The following is a 20,053-nucleotide window of genomic DNA, read 5'->3' as shown; positions in this document are numbered from 1 at the left end:
TATCATTAACTTTTTTCAAAAAATGTAACCTAAATAAATGGTGAATAATTCACTGACTGTGTACAAATCTTTATATATATTACACTCTTTCTTAAAGTCCAGATAAAAAATTATGTGACAATTAATGGACAATAGTGATATTCTTTCTTTGCTTTTTTAGAGATAAAAAAACATCAACAATGACATGTTTTTCTTTTCCAATTTAAAACTCCTAAGTGTATACATTGTTAATATAGATATTTATAAATAATTAGTATATTATTTATCAGTGATTTATGTTACTTATAATTAAAATTTAATAATAATTAAATATAAATGATAAATGATAATATAAAAAACTCATATACAAACAAGTATTTTTCCAACATGTTATATTCATTCTTCAAATACCACCAGCACTCCACTTTAGATTAGCACACTTACTGAAATTTGATTCACCCCTCTCATCAAACTCATCCTTACAAATGCAATGGTAAGTTTTAAACATAAAATGAACTTGTACAATACACTTATACACCCCCACAATGCATAATGGTGAATGACGAAAACACCCTCATTCTATGCTGAGGTGGCCATCTTCAATCTTACGTGGATGCAAGAACACTCTCAGCCCATTCTTCATGAACAAAGTAAGAGACATCTTCTGCTCCACCCGATGACCGGGAACCAGCGATAGCCGGTAACGCAACAGCACAGCCGCAGCCACAGACTTCATTTGCAGGTAAGCCAAATCCTTCCCCAAACAAGTTCTCGGTCCACCATTAAATGCCACAAACTTAAACCCATCTTTTGGCGGTTCGAACCGGTCTAACCGAACCGAAAGCCACCTCTCCGGTTTAAATTCCACACAATCCTCACCCCATATCGTTTCCATTCTCCCAGCCGAATATATCGAATACGTCACCGTCGAACCCGCCGGAACCACCGTCCCGTCCGGCAACACGTCATCATTGACGGCCTGCTTGAAATCTTGCGGCACCGATGGATACAAACGCAGCGTTTCAGCTAAAGCAGCTTTAAGATAAACCAACCGGTCTGCTTCCTCGAAATCTAGAGGCTCCTCCACCCACTTTCGCCGCTCTCCGCCGCGGGTTTCTTTGAGAACAGTGGCTATCTCCGCTACGATCTTGTCCTCCACGTGTGGATGGTTGATGAGGAGCCAGAAGAACCAGGTGAGTGCGACTGATGACGTGTCCCTTCCGGCGAGGACGAAGTTTAAGACGATGCGTTGAAGAAGTTTGGAGGTGAAGGCGTTGCCGCAGGTGTCAGATTTCTTCATGAAACGAGATAGTAAGTCATCGGAGGGGTTTTTCTTGCGATCTGCAATGGCGTCGTTCATGTAGGTGTCTACAACTTGAAGGCTTTGTTTTAATCTTTTCTCTGCTCCGATGCACAGAAGCTTCTGGAATCTCCATACCACACCCGGGTACAGAAACCTGTTCTTATATTAAAGAGAGAAAGAAACTTATATATAATAGTGATAAACATTCTTAAGCAGTGTTTTAAGTTACAATTACGATCATGGTTATGATTAATGTGATTGTAGTCCTTGTACCATGATCATATCATTATAATCTAGTATCATACATTTATACTACAATTGCGGTATGATGTGGTTATAACTACAACATTGTGGCCGAATTAGTTGATGGCGTCCGACAATTTAAATCATTATTTTTGAGTAAGTATATAGTAAAGGTTCAACACTGAGTGCATGAATAATGATTTTGATTCTACTTCACAAACATATAAGTACTGTTTTGAGTAAATGCATCTTTATTATCTTTTTTTGAAGTGCTTTATTGGTTCATATTGAATTATAAGGAATAACTTTTTAAGCTATATTTTAGAATGTCATGAAAAAAATGACACCATAACTATATTTTAGAAGTTATCTAGGAGAACCTTTGGATTATAAACTGTTTTTAAGACAGAATAATCTAATTCAAGCACACTTTAAGCATATAAAATTAATCATGCAATCCAACTATACTGTAAGAGAACCTGTGCATGGTGGCTTCAGTGGCAGTGTCAAAGGCAACAGAAAAAGGGTTTTCTGGTAAGCCAGGTGAAAGAGTTTCAGGGTCTTTGCCAAAGGTGAGTCCACAAATGTTATCAAAGGTTAAACGTAGAAGAAGGTCCTGCATATCCACCGAAACATTATCTTTAGCCGCTTTATCTAGAATGCACCAAAACCTGTTTTTGATGGACCGGTTCACCCAACGAGCCATGGCTAGCCTTAGGGTTCGGGTTGTGAACTCCAGTGCCGCGGTTTTGCGTTGCATGAGCCAGGTCTCTCCGTCACTGTTGAAGATTCCTTGTCCCAATAGGTCATCAAATGCGGTCTGCCACTTGGGTCCTTTTGGGTAGTTATCGAACCGGGTTCGGAGGATGTGTTCGAGGTTTTTGGGGTTGCATGTGACCGTGTAGAAGCCTTCCTTGCGAGCCAAGAAAGGTATGGGGATGGTGCATGTTTGGTAGGTGGTTGAAGTGCCAGTTGCACGGAGGTTTCCGGCGATCCAGTCGTGGACTCGGCTCCGGTTCTTGAAAAGAACCGGGAGGCTACCCACAAAAGGCCATGCTTTTGGACCGGTTAGAGTTCGGCTAAGAGATGGAACCATATGAAATAGGCAGAAAGAGCAGATGTTAAGGTAAGGAGGAGAGTGAGGGTTTCCATTTGCAAGATGGTGTAAACTTATTTGAAGCATAAAGCATGCATCATGCTTATTATATATATGTTTATGTGTGTGTGGAATGAAAAAAATGAGAGGGTTTAGGAGAGAGTTGTTGGGAATATTTTTTACCTTATAGAGAGTGAGTAGTGGATGTTAGGTGTTTGGTATATAGGACTATGAAGTATGAGACACACAAGAAGAAAATCATGCATGGACTTAAGGAGGTTAATGATTTTAGATGATAATTTCTATAGTACCTAAAAACAATAGATTAGATAAAATGATAGAGATCACATAACTCTAACAATGTCTCATTCTCTATTATGGGTCAGTCACATATTATCACATGAATAAAAGAAAATTTTAAACATAAAAAATAAAATATTGATTGGCTCGAAATAGAGAATAAAATATTGTTTAAGACAAATGATTTTTGTACTAAAAAATGGGAAGGAGGAATGGGTTTAGATGAGAATGAGGTTGTATTTATAACTTGTGGAATTGAAATGCGGTAAGCAGTTTTAGACTTTGCATACATAGAATGAGACTATTTATCCTTCAAATCAAACTAGTTCTTTAATTTATGATTTGCCAACAATTTATCTATATCAAAAATTCCAAATAGATTGTTTGGCATCCTTTTTTATTTTAAGCAATGCATTCCTTACAAAAACTATTCATGTACAACTTTTTCATATCTATCTCTCTACATTTATATCATTAATGTGTCTATACATTTATCTGCTTCTGCACAACTTTTTTGTACCTATCAAGACATGTCACCAGAATATGCTAGTATACTTCTGGTATGTGAGATTTCACTTTTAAACTCTAATATAATACAATGGAAGGTTGTGAGAAGGTATTTAAGTGAATAATAATAAAGAACAAAAAACACATGTGATACTTACCATTATTTGAGTCCTTGCTATTCAGCCTATAAAAAATCTTAAAGAAGGTAGCACGATTTTCCCAAAAGGATCATAATTAATCTCTACATTAGTTAATTTTTTCCAATTCAGGATTTTCAATCTTTCAGCTAGACACTTCTTGTTGAGGTATTATGCATCATGACATATGTAATTAACTTGTGGGGGGACATAAGCCCCGATTATAAGTTTGAAGTGTATAAGTGTATTCAATTTTTTGAATCAAAAAAAGTTCCTCTTCTCCCTTAAATTACTAGTCGGATATGCTATTTGCTCTACATTAAATCAGTCCTTTTTCCTGAGAAGTTGAAGACATGTCCATATTAAATACATGTATCCTTCATACATTTGTGTCGGGCCGATTATACTACTGGTTTGAAGTTGTCATTATGTTTTTATGTTCTTGAGGATAAAATCAACTGCCATAAATTGATCTTATCCTCAAGAAGGTGGAGGAGAATAATGGAGGAGGCAATCACCATTGGCCGCAAGAACTCTGTGCTAGTGACACAAAAGAAGGGTGGTGGTTTTGGAGGCTTGTTTGCCAAGAATTGAACAAAGTCTACATACCAAGTATCTAATTCAAATGCATGCATTATATTCCAGATTATTTATTTAGATTTTGATCTATACAAGCGTGAGAAGTTTTTTTCCATTGTAAATGAACCTCATGAAATCTTGCATTTTAGCTTTATCATGAGCTATCATAAGTTAGTTTACTAAACCCCAATTCATTTATGAAAATGTAACAAAAGTTAGGTAGAATTGAACCAAGTTCAAAATTATGATAAACTAGACAAGATCTAAGGCCTTAAAATGGGGCAACTTTCAACCTGTTATAGGAAATTTATCATGGGTAGTTGATAGTACTCAGATAACCTTATCACATTATATCATCTCTTGCAAAATGATCAAAATATGGCAATCACTTACTAAATATTCTGAAGATATAAACTCAGTGCATGTAATGTTTGAGGCAGGGATTTTTATGGCTTATAAATATTTGTAACTCCAACAACACTTCATGCAAATTAAGTTCCAATAGATCCATAGAAGAAAGAAAATGTAATTGTTTGCGAGTTAAATTTTGGATGAGAATAAATGAAAAAGAAAGATTTCAAGTCCTCTAAAAAATGTATTTCATGACTCTCAACCTTTTTCTTACCATTCGTTCCATTCCAAAACTTAACTCCTGGTCGAACACTTAGTTGACAGTGGAACTGAAACAAATGTAGGGGAAACAAGTCTGTTTACAAAGTCTTATTTCTATTCAAGAATGATAGTGCTACTCATTTTGCTTACATCAATTTCACACTGGTGGTTATTCACATACAAAACGAAAGTTTAGTTAAACATGTGTACTGTAACAAGCTAGTAATAACATAAAACAACCTGTGCCAAGCAACTTCAATGAAGCAATTCTTCATGTAGTGAGAATTTGTGAATCTTCAAAGAGTGCAAAATATCATCCATATAGAGAAGTAATGAAAATATTATATAATCTTATTTAAACATCTTCACTCACTTCCTATTATGAAAACTACAAGTAGAATACATAATGCCCCAGGTAAAAGACTAGCTTTTTGTTTCCCATGTATCTATGAAGCTATGTTGGATTGAAATATGAGATTTTTTGGTCATAACCAAATTAGATTTTTATTTTGCTGAAAATTAATGCACAATATAGATTTACAGTAAAATAACCCTGATAGATAATCTCTACATCTTCTGAAGATACTCTTGTTGCACAAAGGAAAAATTATAGATACCATGTTCATATATTCTGACATGCCAAGTTAATATGGTGAGTAGTTTTATTAGTGAAAACTTGGTCTTTCATAATAGATATTAGTATGTAAGATCTGTGTACTTTATGTTGTTTTTTCTTAGGAAAGAATTTATGTTGTAATACTTTTTTATCTGGTAGTAGGAGCTTCATGTGCAGCTACTTTTTGAACAAAAGCAATTGGCATGGCCATCTTGCTGAATCTGCTTCCCAAGAACAATCCAAGCTCAATCCATGTATATAACTTACACTCCCTGCAAAAGCATACAGAAAGAAAATTGCACACTCCCTACGCAGGCATCACCCTGTTCAGGTTCAAAGGGACTATCTCAGCCTAATCTGCTAGCATCCTAACTTAATCATAGGAGCTCATGCAGATAGAGGCACCCCTGGTGCATTTGGAGTTAATAAAATGCCTCAAAAGAATAGGTAAAGAAGGTCTTAAATATAAAACTGGAGCAATTTATTCATGATAATTGGAGAACACCAGAAAAAGTTTGATAGAGATTAAAGTTCTTAAAAGTTGTCAACAAACTCAAATTTGTATTCTCCCCTAGCTTGAAATTGATTCACCATCCTGATAAGCCAGTTATGTAGCTAGCTCCAACTTGTCTCAGATGATTCTCTTCATTTATATGATACTGCACGAGATGTTTTTGTAAGATAACTCAGTATCGACAAGCAGACGGCATATAAAATATGGTTTTCAATCTTTTTCATGCAATAATGAGACATAGTGTTTTTAGTTGATCACTTGATCTTCTAGTATAAGTTTATAGCTTAAAGAAATCAAAGGATTCTACTGTATGTGGTGGTGCTCCATGTTAAGAGAGGACCATTGTTTATGGAATAATGTGGCATATTATATGGAGATCGTCTAGTCGGTGCTTAAGTATCCAAAATAGTATTTTTTTTGTAGGCGAAGTTTGAACCCAGGTGCTCACACTTTATGTCTAGTAGCTCTACCAACCAAGCCTATAATGCATGTCAAGTGGAAAGATGCATCTTAGATAAGTAAAATATACAACACATTTAACTTCACCTCTCTTTGGAGCTTAAGTAAGTTGTTGGCAAGTAAATCTCTCCACCAGCTTCACCATGCTGTTCACCACTGACCGTTTTCTTGGCAGCTCGGAATTCAGCACTCATAGCTTCCATCCCTTGTTTTAAGGCTTCCTCAGCATCACCATAGCCATGTTTCTCTGCATACTTGCGCACATCCTCGGTTATCTTCATAGAGCAGAATTTAGGGCCACACATAGAGCAGAAATGGGCCACCTTAGCACCTTCTGAAGGCAATGTTTCATCATGGAAAGACATGGCTGTCATTGGATCCAATGACAAAGCAAATTGGTCCATCCATCGAAATTCAAATCTCGCCTTGCTTAGTGCATCATCCCAGGCTTGAGCAAGTGGGTGACACTTGGCTAAATCAGCAGCATGAGCAGCTATCTTGTATGCTATAACTCCAGCCTTCACATCATCCCGGTTCGGCAGTCCAAGGTGTTCTTTCGGAGTCACATAACAGAGAAGAGCAGTACCCAGTGCCCCAATATTGGCAGCGCCAATTGCAGAGGTGATGTGATCATAACCAGGAGCAATATCAGTTGTTAAAGGGCCAAGAGTGTAGAATGGTGCTTCATTGCACCATTCTAGTTGTTTTTGCATGTTTTCAGGAATCTTGTGCATTGGGATATGTCCAGGTCCTTCATTCATCACCTGTAAAAGGAGTCCAAGTAAACACTCATTTTCTCCGGAGAATATTGTTCATTGTAACATCACATCAGCTCATGATAGTATAATATGATATGAAATCAATAGAATCATAGTGTTTTAAATTACTATGTTTAGCTTGTGAAGAAGGAAACTAGGATTTTCACTAAACACCAATATGGTGAAATCAATATAGCTCACAGTCTCATGCAATGGATAAATAGTCTATTCCCACCCAAGTGACTAAAACAAACAAATAGGATGACCTGACTAGAATTTCCCCTCTGTAAGTTCCAAACTATTCATGCTAAACAATCAAGAATGAAAATATAAATGCACTTAATAGATATATAAACATCACGATGTTAAAATCAAAATGTCTGATAATTTTATCACCATTCTTCAATCTTGCCATAAATTTATCAACACCATGCTATAAAAAAGTTTGATGAATATATCACCTGTACATCCTTTTCCCATGCTCTTCTGGTCAGTTCTCCCTGTGTCAAGAGCTCAGCAAACTGAGCTGTGTCATTGGCATCATAAATCGATCCAGGTCGTAGCCCGTCACCTATCGATAAGGCCACATCATACTGATTACAGATATCAAGTATGTCCTCCCAATGCTCATAAGCAAAATTCTCCTTGTGATAAGCTAAGCACCATTTTGCATGAATAGATCCTCCTCTAGAGACTATACCGGTCATGCGCTTCGCTGTTAATGGAATATATCTCAGAAGAACTCCTGCATGGATAGTGAAGTAATCAACGCCTTGTTCAGCTTGTTCAATCAGGGTATCCCTGAAGACCTCCCAGGTAAGATTTTCAGCAATCCCGTTAACTTTTTCAAGTGCTTGATAAATAGGTACAGTCCCAACTGGTACAGAAGAGTTGCGTAGGATCCACTCTCGAGTTTCATGGATATGACGACCAGTTGAGAGATCCATGACTGTATCAGCTCCCCACATAGTTGCCCACTGAACCTTGTAAACTTCCTCTTCTATAGAGCTTGCAACTGCAGAATTTCCAATGTTTGCATTTACTTTCACCAAAAAGTTTCTTCCAACTATCATGGGCTCTAGCTCCAAGTGGTTCTTGTTGGAAGGGATGATAGCCCGTCCACGAGCAACTTCTGACCTCACAAACTCAGGGTCGAGTTTCTCACGAGTGGCACAGTAAAGCATCTCCTCGGTAATGATTCCCTGCTTAGCATAGTACATCTGAGTGAATCTTGGTGCACCTATTTTCTCTCGCCTGTCAATCCAGTCTTTGCGCAACTTCGGGAGTCCTGAATATCAAATGCATAAAAATCCCAGGTAAATGAATGTATTTTCCTAAGTCTTGGGATAAGAACAAATAAACAATCAATATGAGATTCTTCAATGATATTAGTAATCTTATTCCATTACATGTGTTCTGTTTTTTTAACTGTAAGTTTGTAACTAATAGAAGTACATAAACTGAGTATGCTGATATGATTTAACTTTTGCTTCTAGCATTATATCAACAATAAAGGGTTTGAAAAAGGAAGAATAACACAAAAAATGTAGTGAGGACTAAGAGACTCAAGTTAAAAAAAGGTATGGAGAAATAAGATTGATCTGCATACCAACTCTGGGACTTATATTTTGAGGACCACTTGTGTCATAGGTATCAAACTGTGGTTCATCTCCACTCAGGTGAACTCGTCGAAAGGGAACTTTTAGCGCATGACCAGTTTCTTCATGAATAACTTCACTGTAAACATAATATTGTAACTAGAGTGAGACATCTGAGAAGTGCATATTAATCTGAATAATGTTACAAAAGAAAGACTTGGAACACCATACTGATTTAAATACAATGCATCAATCATATAAAGTAACCAAACAATAAAGCACAACACACCTGTGTTCTTTTGTGCTCTTTGGAAAGCATTGTTCAAAGGAAGGAAGAGGCAGAAAATCAGGAGAAGCAGGGTCAACAGTATCTTTCTTTTGTTTGGTTTTGTCTGAATTGGTAGCAGGAGGATCAAATGTTAATGTAGCTTTAGGTCCCAAAGCCATGTAAGATGGGGTAAGTTCCTTCTTCCATGCACTTGAAACCCTCCCTACAACATCAAACCCGGGCAAGAATGCAGTACTCGGGAACTTCGATTGACAACCATTGTTACCATTCTTGCATACAATCGATGCCACATTAGCATGAACCGATGCCATCTTGACAAAGAACTACAGAAATACAAGTTTTGAAGTGTAATTAGTTTACACTTGAATAACAATAGGCAGTTAGCAGCATATATGCATTCGATGTCTAAACATCCCAAGGTACTTCAAAAATTCTATTTCAGATGACAGATATAAATAAAAGGGCAGCCTAGTGCACGAGACTCCTACTTAGTGGGGTATAGGGAGGGTAAATATATGCAGCCTTACCCTGCAAACAGAGAAACTGTTTCCAGGATTTGAACTCGTGACCTCATAGTCACTAAGCAACAACCTTATCGTTTCAAATAACAAGAATCACATAAGAAAAAAATTCACTCATTAACCCAATGCTTATGCTCCTCCCTTGCACATAAAAATAGCTAGCTGCATATAGATATGCAATCTGGAAGAGAAGTGCTAAAGTCCAAATACATGTAGAATTTCCAGAAAATGTTTTTCATCTTATATAATCTGTTGAAACAATTAAACCTTAGAAAATGACAACAAAATAAAAAAGTAGTTTCAACTTGCAAGGATTTGGAAGTAAGATAAGTATATGGTTTCAAAGTCTGCACATTTTCTTGTAAGATGTTAAAGTTCAAACGGGTATATTGTCAAAATTGAAACTTTGGGGTTAATTTCCAAGCTTTTTTCCTCAACAGTTTCATCATGTATTTAGAACATGCTAGATTTCATTTTTTTTTTCAAATTATGGTTGAACTGTTTGAATGTGTAAATATGCTTTGATTCTATGGATTCATAATGAATCAAACAATAACAAACAACAACAAGCCTTTGTGATGAATCAAATAACTCCATAACATCCCATCATAGATCATGTCCATAACAAACAAACCACGTTAAATTTGATTTAACAATTTCACATCTTCATGCAGCATAAATCAAAAGAAAATTTGTGATGAATCAATTAATCAGAAAACAGTGAAAAAAATATGATTTTTATATCTGGGTGCATGAAATTTTTCACTCTAAAGCACAACATAGATTAGAGTCTTCCAAACCATATATGGAATAAATTTTATCAACACCAACAACAAAAAAGTCACAGAAAAAAAGGTGAATGACAATTAGAAGAAAGTGCATGCAGTGTGAAAAGAGTAGGGATGGTAAGAGAGAACCTTAAGAAAAAACCTTGGGCTTATCTGCAATGAGACACTCTCAGTGAGTAATAGCTCTTGTTCAATTTTGTGTTATACAACGTACAACTATATAGGAAAGCAAGTACCAACTACCTATGTAGACACTAAACATCATTCACAAAAATAGTACCCAAAAGTGAAATGTCATGTGCTTCCTGTCACCTTTTCCCTGCAAGATATTTGTACAAAATGTAGGATCATATAAAGTATATTACTCTTATCTACTATGATTGATTAAAAAAATATACTTAAATCATAAGTTTAATACTTGAATGTTTTTATAACCAATCATATGTATGGGGTGACATATTCCTATGAGAGAAATGTACTCCCCACTTATAAGACACTTTCCTATTATAGAGTCTGACTCCTCTCCATTAAAGGAGAGGGTAGTGCGTATATGTGATTATACACATGACAATAACAAAAATCCAATGTTTTATATTTTTATTTTTTATAAATTAATAATTTTAAAAAATTGTCCCCTCTCACATTTCTAATATTGGAGAGTCTGGAGAAGAATCTCGTTACCTATTATAAGGCTATGTGTAATTATTTATTATTAAATTATCAGTTTCTTATTAACTACTAACCAATAAGATTATACACGGTTAATAAATGACTTACTTTTTTTTCTTGTTACGGAAAAATGATTGTTTAATTAAGGCTGTGTTAGAGATTCAACATTTATATAGAAAATGTGGTGTTTGTAAAGACAAAATTCATTTTAATAATCTTTATGTCTTAAAAATGATTAAATCTTTAGCTATTCGTTAGAAATTCTTTTTAGTTTTTTATTCACTAAACACTTCATACAGACTAAGTTATAAGTAATCTGACGTTGGTTTAAGTGGTACATACTTGATTCCCCTTAAGCAAAAACTCGGGTTCGAGTCTTGTGGATGAAAAAAATGCTCGTTGAGAGAGTTAGCCTCACATACCTGTGGATGTTTCTGGCTCGGACAGGATTACCTCTAGTGTAAAAATTCATGTGGGAAATCAAAGACAAAATAAGTGATAGTCTATTCATACTACTAGTTTTCGAATTTTATGAGAAATTCTCAATCTAATAAAACTCTCTCACTCATTATTTTATTCAACCCACTTTTTATTTTATTTTAATTTCAAATGTTATATTTGAATATCTTAAATTTGTTATTATTATACATTCAGTTTGTATAAATACATATATTAACATTACAAAAAGAATGGGAGTAACCTAAAAACATACTAAAAAGTATGCAGTACATAAAAAAATAAATGATAACCAACAAAATTTAATTAGCTTTTCCCTCTACCTCTTCAAAGCATTGTCAATGCTCCAATCCTAAACATGTATTCTTATTTATTAGCACAATATGTTGGAAGTCGGATAAGATCCTCTGTCCCAAAAAAACTCTGTTCTTATGTTTCTATCAAATTATATTTCCCAAAATAATATAAAATATTAATTTATGTTTTTATAAGAACAAATTCCAATAAAATAACTCATTTTAATTGGTTTAGTACACCATTGGGTACATATGATCCTCTGTTGCAAGTCGATGTGAAATACTTAAGACAGTATGTTGCTAGCATCGTCTATATTCTCATATTGAAATCATTATTAAGCCTACATGTATTCATTTTCATCATCAGCACCATATGATTAATTAAATGGGCCAGAAAAAGGAGTGAATGATCAATTATGATGAGACCACAAGAATATAAAGAATGAATGTTGAAAAAGATTTAAAAATATATATAAAAAAGAGGAGAAAAGAAAATCAAATATGCTATCATGACCTCTGGCACAGTTTAGCTTTATTGTTTATACTTTATAGTAGTAGTAGTACTATGAGCAACATGTAGTGGAGCATTCAAATCAGTGGGTGTTGATCTCTTTATAATGCAATATATTCCTTTGATTTTCACCTACTCTAAAAGATAATGACAAGATAAATCAAATAAGTTAATCAGGTGTTGGTTCAAGTGGTACATGCTTAATTCCTCTTAACCAAAGTTTTAGGTTCGAGTCTTGTGGATGAAAAAATACTTGTTGAGAGAGTTAGCCCCACATATCTATAGATGTTTCCGGCTCGGGCAAAATTTAATACGAGGATACATATTAGAAACAAAAAATAAGTGATTCAACTTTTCTCTTTAAGGGAAACTGTATTACCAATACTTTTTTATCTTGCTGCTTTGATTGTTCCATCTTCTGAACAATAAAAGGAAATAATATCTTGACTTACAAGGACAAGATCACTAGAATATGACATTTTAACTTCCAAATAAACTCAGCCACATAACAAAATGGTCCATCATAAACAAATTGCAAGTTGGCATGTGATATTTTGCTCTTTCCACCAAAAAATGTTGCACTCATTGCAAAAGATATTTTTGTTCTCTCTTCAAAATATCACAAAACCCTGTATGGAAACAACTTTATCACAATCATTGATGCCTAGACAAAGCACTAGGAACAGTTTAGTCAAATCACTGCTTAATGTGATATATGGTGATGCAGACTCAATAAAATATGGGGTCATTCCCCCTCAACTTTTTTCTTTCCACCCATAATTCCTACATGTTATGTGGTATGATTATACATCCCAAGGTTTTACTATATTGATAGTAAATTTGAAAGTTAGTGCACTAGAATAGCTGCATTTGATTGATGAAGGGTCTGTTTTGAAATGGATAATATGGATATAGACTTTGTTTAGTAACCATGCTGCTTGCAATTTTGATACAATATTTTGGTGCAACATAATGCGCAGACCTATGTATTTCAGAGAATCACAATGTATACAAGTAATGTATTAATTACATTTGAAGACATAAATAATATAGTTAATATACAACAACTTCAAATGCCACTATGTATCAAGTTTGTTAGGGTATTTTTACAAGTAAAGTTGTAGAGAGGGTGAAATATTTTATAGTCATCTGATCTGACTAGTATATTTTATAACTCTAAAATATTATATTTTCTTCCAAAACTCAAGTAACAAATAAACGCTGATAGTGCATTTGCATAATTGGTAATACTAACATGTGTTGATTAATAAGAAGTGGATGGTAGAGTAACCAAATGATTATTTGGAGATATTAAATTGTGATTACATATCCAATTGAACCATGTTTATTAGGTTATTTTTTGAACTCACATCTCTTTTTAAACTCTTTTTAGATTTAAAGTTTAACATCATCCTAGATATGAAGCCTTATATATGAAAAATAACAACTACATGAATAATAAAAATATAAATGTTAATATAATTCAATAACTATAATTCATTATGAAATAATAATAAAATAGATTGACAAATATAATATTAAAATATTTAATCAACAAATATATTTATTAGCATGTGGTATCATAGGACATGTATGATAATATTTATACTCACTTGTTATAGGTATTTTTGCAAATAGGGAAGGTACAAGTATTTATTTTCATCCACAGTAAGAATGTTTAAAAACACACGTAGGATATGTTAGAGATTACACATTTGATAAACAATTGAGGCCCAATTAAAAAATGAATATGTTAGGAACATTTTCTAAGTGTAATGAGTGAGATGGAGAAGTCAAAAAGTGGACATCTTCTTTCCTAAGCATATTACTTTGTGTGTCAATGTATATGATTGGTAAAAAAATAATTATTTATTAAATGTTTAATTAATTTTTTTTTATACTAATCATAAGTAATAACATATGGAACGAGAGCACATCTGCTTTCCCATAAATTAATTGTGTCATTGCATGTATCATTGATTCGTGATCGGTTAAAAATATATATTTAAGTTAAAAAATAATAATTAACTATTTTTCTAACCAATCTCAGTATAACATTAGTATATGTACTAGGGAAGTGAAATCGGGGAGGAGTGGTATCTAAAAATGAAGTGGATTGTGTGAGATCTAAACACCACGAAGGCCCAACGGAGCCAACCTGGGATTGGGCCGGGCTCAAATAGCTGGTGTTGCGGTTATGCTGAGCCCAACAAATGGCGCCAAATTTTCCCGCCAAATGAAGTAAGAAGCGTTAAATTCACATCCTTCGCCATTTCCAGCCCTAATTATTCAGATCAGAATCGGAGAAAGAGAAAGAGAAATAGCGAGAGTGAGAACTAACAATGAATCCATCGTCGACGCCAGATCCATCATCGCCAGCATCACCGTCAGTAGGTTTCAACACCGACCAGCTTCCACACACTCACACCAGTCACGCCTCCGAAGACGATGAAGCATCCGTCGATCCCAATGTCATTCCCGACGATCCCGAACATGTCCCCGACGAAGACGAAGATGACGATGGAGAAGATCTTTTCAATGATAATTTCTTAGAGTATGTCCTCTCTCTCGAATTTCTATTTCATTTATATTTTATTTTCATGGAGAAATGAAAAACCCTAATCCATTTATTTAACAGTGATTATCGGAGGATGGAAGAGCATGATCAGTTTGAATCATTCGGACTTGATGATACGGTGGAGGACGATAGGGGATTTGATCAGGTTATGCAAGATCGTAGGGCTGCTGAGGTTGAACTTGATGCTCGTGATGGTCTCGTTTCTGGTCGCAACAAACTTCCTCAACTTCTCCATGACCAAGGTTATTACATTACACCTTCAATTTCTTATTTGCTTTCTGTTTGCAGCCTGTTAAGACTTAAATACGTTTTTAGGGTTATCTATTGCACTATTTTTTGAAATTGTTTAGTGATATAACTAGAAATACAACATTATTCTGGGAATGGTTAATTTTAACTATATGTGTTAAATTAAATTGATATTGTTATTGTTATTGGGGGAAATTATTTTATTGTGTGTAATTCGATCAACACAGTTTTTTGAGCATGTATTGTAATATTCAATCACTGAACGCTGATACATGGCCAATATGTACCGTGTTCTTGATTCTTCCAACCATTTCCTACGGGATTACTCAAGGAATCCAAAAAACAAGTAAATTGTGTATGCTGTATTTAATAGAATATGAGTTTGAATCTTCAGTTTTTCAATAAGGACTTTGCTACTTTTGGGTTTCTTAATCATGGAATACTGATGTTACATATGATCCTTTTCACTGTATTGTTAGCAAAGGTATTGACATAGAAAACTTGGTTTTGATTTTTCTATTGCAGATGATGATGATGACAGTTACAGGCCATCAAAAAGGGCTCGAGCTGACCGACCTCCTCATATACCAAGTGATGATGATCTTGATGGCATGCAGAGTTCACCTGGAAGGTCACAACGTGGAAACTCAAGAGAGGATGTTCCCATGACTGATCAAACTGATGATGATCGATATGAGGTACTGTGGCTTGAGCTTCTGTTCATATTTTTTTCTTCAAGTGTGGAATTTGTTTGACTATTAACTTGAGTACTTGGAATGTAGGATGAATATGACAATGAAGGTGAATATGCCATGTATCGTGTTCAAGGAACACTTAGGGAGTGGGTTACCAGAGATGAAGTGCGCCGTTTCATAGCTAGGAAATTCAAGGATTTCTTATTGACATATGTTAATCAGAAAAATGAACATGGTGAATTTGAATATGTGCGGCTAATAAATGAGATGGTGTCAGGTAAATATACTCTCTACTAGCTGCGTTTGAAGTCTTGAGCTTGTTACAGTTAACAGCATACTCATCAGTTCAGTTTTGTCTTTTAATTGCAGTTAATAAGTGCAGTTTGGAGATAGATTACAAACAATTTATCTATGTCCACCCCAACATTGCTATTTGGCTTGCTGATGCACCTCAGTCAGTTTTAGAAGTAATGGAAGATGTTGCTAAAAATGTTGTATTCCAATTACACCCAAACTACAAAAATATACATCAAATAATTTATGTTCGCATCACCAACTTACCAGTTTATGATCAGATTCGAAATATAAGGTAGCATAAAAAAACTCACTTGTTTTCCCACCCTATTCATTACCCCTTTTTCTTTAAAAAAAGACTTATTGTTGGCATCTTTGGAGCAGGCAGATCCACTTGAATACCATGATCCGAATTGGGGGAGTTGTAACCAGGCGCTCTGGAGTTTTCCCCCAGTTGCAGCAGGTGAAGTATGACTGTAATAAATGTGGGGCAGTTTTGGGGCCTTTTTTCCAGAATTCATATTCAGAGGTGAAAGTTGGATCCTGTCCTGAGTGTCAATCAAAAGGACCATTTACTGTCAACATTGAGCAGGTACAACTTTTCAAACCCTTCTGCACTTCTCTTCATTTTTCTGAAAGAAACATCAAATTTCACTATGATCTTCACTTTGACATAGCCAAATGGTTGTATAAGCCTTGTTCAATTGTGATGTATTGTTGTTTTGATTCATAAATGATAGAAGTTTTTGCATTTTCTGTTATAACATGAGTTGGCAATTAATATTGCTGAAAAGGCATCAACTCTTTTTCCTCCTATCTGGTTGCAGACAATTTACAGGAATTTTCAAAAGCTTACACTCCAAGAGAGCCCAGGAATAGTTCCTGCAGGTCGATTACCAAGATACAAGGAAGTGATACTGTTGAATGATCTGATTGACTGTGCTCGCCCTGGGGAAGAAATTGTATTATCCACTGCTTTTACTTGTTATTTTTCAGTCTAGGGTGTTATTGAATGATTTCCTTATTTTGTTTGTTAAAATGTTTCAGGAGGTAACAGGGATTTATACTAACAACTTTGACTTATCCCTAAACACGAAGAATGGGTTTCCAGTGTTTGCCACTGTTGTTGAGGCGAATTATGTTACAAAGAAACATGACCTATTTTCTACCTACAAACTTACACAAGAAGACAAAGAAGAAATTTATAATTTGGCAAGAGACCCCAGAATAGGAGAAAGGGTTTGTTCCCTGGAATTTTGTTTGGTATGTTTTATTTTGTCATTTAACTATATGTTTTGAAGTGAATTACAAATTGGTTTTCAGATTGTCAAGTCTATTGCTCCATCAATCTATGGTCATGATGACATAAAAACTGCAATAGCTTTAGCTATGTTTGGAGGTCAAGAAAAAAATGTTGAAGGAAAGCATCGGCTGCGAGGAGACATCAATGTTCTTCTCCTCGGTGATCCAGGAACTGCAAAATCACAATTTCTCAAGTAAAAACTAATCCATTTAATTTTGTAAACAATTTATAATCTGGTCATTGGTCAATTATTTAACTAACAAATATTACAAAATTCTACAAGGTATGTTGAAAAAACTGGGCAGAGAGCTGTATACACCACTGGCAAAGGGGCTTCTGCTGTGGGTCTCACTGCAGCGGTTCACAAGGATCCAGTCACAAGGGAGTGGACACTTGAAGGGGGAGCCCTTGTTCTAGCTGACAAAGGAATCTGTCTTATTGATGAGTTCGACAAGATGAATGACCAGGATAGGTAAGAAAATACACATTGCAATCACTCTTGAGATTTCTTAATTATAGTTTTCTAACAACCACCATCATCGGAGGAAGGGAAGAAGTTAATAGTTATATTTTATGTATGGTCTCAGGGTAAGTATCCATGAAGCCATGGAGCAGCAGAGTATAAGCATATCAAAAGCAGGAATTGTGACTTCTCTCCAGGCACGCTGTTCTGTTATTGCTGCTGCAAATCCTATTGGAGGAAGGTATGGCTCAAGTTGGCACTACTTATCATAGTCTCTGCTAAGGCTGTGTCTGTAGCTTCTATGCCATATTAATAGATACCAGATATACTGCTGAGTACTGTATATAGTTTAGTTTCATTTTCCAGGCCTCCAATTTATCAACTTATTCTTAACCTTTAGTCTCTTTGATTTGCAGATATGATTCCTCAAAAACATTTACTCAAAATGTTGAATTGACAGATCCTATTATTTCTCGTTTTGACATCCTCTGCGTTGTGAAGGTTAGGCTTAAACTCCATTGCTTCAATAAAATCTTCATTTATACATATTTATTGAGGGAATTCTTGATTTTTTTACAGGATGTGGTTGATCCGGTCACTGATGAAATGCTCGCACAGTTTGTAGTTGACAGTCACTTCAAATCACAGCCCAAGGGTGGTAACAAAGATGATAATAAGTCCTTTAGTGAGCCCCAAGATGCTTCCATGCCAGATGATCCTGAGGTCCTTACTAAGATCCTACTATTTTATTTGAAGTAATCTCAAATTGTTGCTCTATATTTCTCATGAGTTTTGTTGGATTGTTTTCAGATACTTCCTCAAGAGCTGCTGAAGAAGTACCTTACATATGCCAAGCTGTTCGTGTTTCCAAGGTTGCATGATGCTGACTTGGATAAACTGACTCATGTATATGCTGAACTGCGGAGGGAATCCTCAGTAATGTCCAGCCCCAATTTCTTATATTGTACTTTTATGCTTTTTTGTTTGTTTGTATTGGCCTGATATGCTGTTCTTATTCTCTTGTATAGCATGGACAAGGAGTCCCCATTGCTGTAAGGCACATTGAATCAATGATAAGGATGTCTGAAGCTCATGCGAGAATGCATCTTAGACAACATGTCATACAAGATGATGTGGACATGGCAATTCGTGTTCTGCTTGATTCATTCATTTCAACCCAAAAATTTGGGGTGCAGAAAGCTCTGCAAAAGGTATTGAAATTTTTTCTGGATCTATATCTGCCTAAAATCTTATTTGTTTAAAGTTAACCTGTTTGGTTTTGTTTTCCTGCAATCCTGCATTTTCCTACTTATGTGTAACACTTATTGATGGTTGATAAATATTGGACCTTATTTGCCCTTCATCTAAGCAGTGGACTATTGTTTTGAGTGCAGAGTTTCAGGAAGTATATGACTTTCAAGAAGGACTACAATGACTTGCTGCTTTACCTTCTCCGTGGGCTTGTAAATAATGTTTTGCATTTCGAAGAAATTGTTAGAGGATCTGCTTCAGGTCTTACACATGTAGATGTCAAAGTCGAGGATCTCTCCCGCAAGGTAATAACATTTCTCTTTTGTTTTGTTTACAAACCTATATAACTGACTGATTCCGAGTTTGCTCTAAATTTTGCAGGCTCAAGAGCATGAAGTTTATGATCTTAAACCCTTCTTCAGCAGCGGTCAATTTTTAAACGCCAATTTTGTGTTAGATGAAGAAAGAGGAGTGATCATACATCACCTCTTCTAGATGAAATGAAGGAAGAATGCAGCTGTTATTTATCAATGGTCCTGAACATAATTTGAATGTTGACCTGTGCCCTTTTTTACCATTTATAATTTGATGTAGTCATTTGACTTTTTAGTGGTTTGGGCAGGCCTTTGAAAAACATGGCGTTCGCTGGCCTGTTTGTTGTTGTCTCTTTTCATGGATCAGCTGTTATTTATACTATCTCTTTGGACTAATATTTAGAATATTAATTTATGCCCAAACATCACCTCAAAATCACATTTCAATAACCAAACATGTAATTTTATTATACAATAATATCCATCCTTTTAAAGTTATTAATGATTTTTAGAAGATTTCTATTATTTTATTAGGTATTCATGTCAAATCAATGTTAGAATTTGAGTGTAGATAACAGTCATGTTGAACTATTTTTTGTTTAATTATCAATTAAAATTTAAAATTAATGTATGTATAAATATATTGTTAAATTACTAATTGACCAACAAAGAAGT

The 20,053-nt window shown here is 35.0% G+C and overlaps 3 protein-coding genes across 6 annotated transcripts; 1 reads left to right on the top strand and 2 right to left on the bottom strand.

Annotated features, from left to right (window-relative positions):
• On the bottom strand, positions 447 to 2,908 carry LOC109356683 (cytochrome P450 86A1-like). Its single transcript, XM_019600157.1, is given in 3 exon segments — positions 447 to 1,436; positions 2,005 to 2,614; positions 2,617 to 2,908. Coding segments are annotated over 3 exon segments (1,554 nt in total). The 5' UTR covers positions 2,678 to 2,908; the 3' UTR covers positions 447 to 553.
• LOC109356682 (phosphomethylpyrimidine synthase, chloroplastic) lies at positions 5,579 to 10,540 on the bottom strand. 4 transcript variants are annotated; one of them, XM_019600153.1, is made up of 6 exons: positions 10,442 to 10,540; positions 8,991 to 9,313; positions 8,713 to 8,840; positions 7,565 to 8,391; positions 6,433 to 7,109; positions 5,579 to 6,031 (listed from the first exon to the last, which is right to left on the bottom strand). In XM_019600153.1, exons 2-6 carry the CDS (start codon positions 9,299 to 9,301, stop codon positions 6,022 to 6,024), a joined length of 1,953 nt encoding a protein of 650 aa, XP_019455698.1. In that variant the 5' UTR covers positions 9,302 to 9,313; positions 10,442 to 10,540; the 3' UTR covers positions 5,579 to 6,021. The 4 variants fall into 4 exon arrangements, with proteins under 4 accessions (XP_019455698.1, XP_019455700.1, XP_019455699.1 ...); XM_019600155.1 differs by having other exon boundaries at positions 5,579 to 6,013; XM_019600154.1 differs by having other exon boundaries at positions 10,429 to 10,515.
• Positions 14,512 to 19,794, top strand: LOC109357129 (DNA replication licensing factor MCM2). Its single transcript, XM_019600873.1, has 17 exons — positions 14,512 to 14,785; positions 14,870 to 15,051; positions 15,584 to 15,756; positions 15,841 to 16,030; positions 16,123 to 16,342; positions 16,432 to 16,639; positions 16,875 to 17,009; positions 17,095 to 17,286; positions 17,371 to 17,543; positions 17,634 to 17,822; positions 17,938 to 18,054; positions 18,230 to 18,314; positions 18,393 to 18,536; positions 18,624 to 18,749; positions 18,842 to 19,024; positions 19,208 to 19,369; positions 19,446 to 19,794. The coding sequence occupies exons 1-17, from the start codon at positions 14,574 to 14,576 to the stop codon at positions 19,557 to 19,559; spliced, it is 2,805 nt and encodes a 934-aa protein (XP_019456418.1). The 5' UTR covers positions 14,512 to 14,573; the 3' UTR covers positions 19,560 to 19,794.

Source organism: Lupinus angustifolius, chromosome LG09, assembly GCF_001865875.1.
Source record: "Lupinus angustifolius cultivar Tanjil chromosome LG09, LupAngTanjil_v1.0, whole genome shotgun sequence".
Lineage (NCBI taxonomy): Eukaryota > Viridiplantae > Streptophyta > Magnoliopsida > Fabales > Fabaceae > Lupinus > Lupinus angustifolius.
The sequence above is the reverse complement of the archived record's forward strand: the minus strand, read 5'-3'. Positions and strand labels throughout refer to the sequence as shown.

Excerpts from the sequence above, each read along its gene's own strand:
- LOC109356682 (XM_019600153.1), bottom strand. The coding sequence starts at position 9,301 with ATGGCATCGGTTCATGCTAATGTGGCATCGATTGTATGCAAGAATGGT. Across the intron at positions 8,841-8,990 it reads AAGAGCACAAAAGAACACAG|TGAAGTTATTCATGAAGAAA; the intron begins GTGTGTTGTGCT and ends TTATGTTTACAG. Across the intron at positions 7,110-7,564 it reads CATGGGAAAAGGATGTACAG|GTGATGAATGAAGGACCTGG; the intron begins GTGATATATTCA and ends CTCCTTTTACAG.
- LOC109357129 (XM_019600873.1), top strand. The coding sequence starts at position 14,574 with ATGAATCCATCGTCGACGCCAGATCCATCATCGCCAGCATCACCGTCA. Across the intron at positions 17,544-17,633 it reads GCAAAATCACAATTTCTCAA|GTATGTTGAAAAAACTGGGC; the intron begins GTAAAAACTAAT and ends AAATTCTACAAG. Across the intron at positions 19,370-19,445 it reads TCGAGGATCTCTCCCGCAAG|GCTCAAGAGCATGAAGTTTA; the intron begins GTAATAACATTT and ends TAAATTTTGCAG.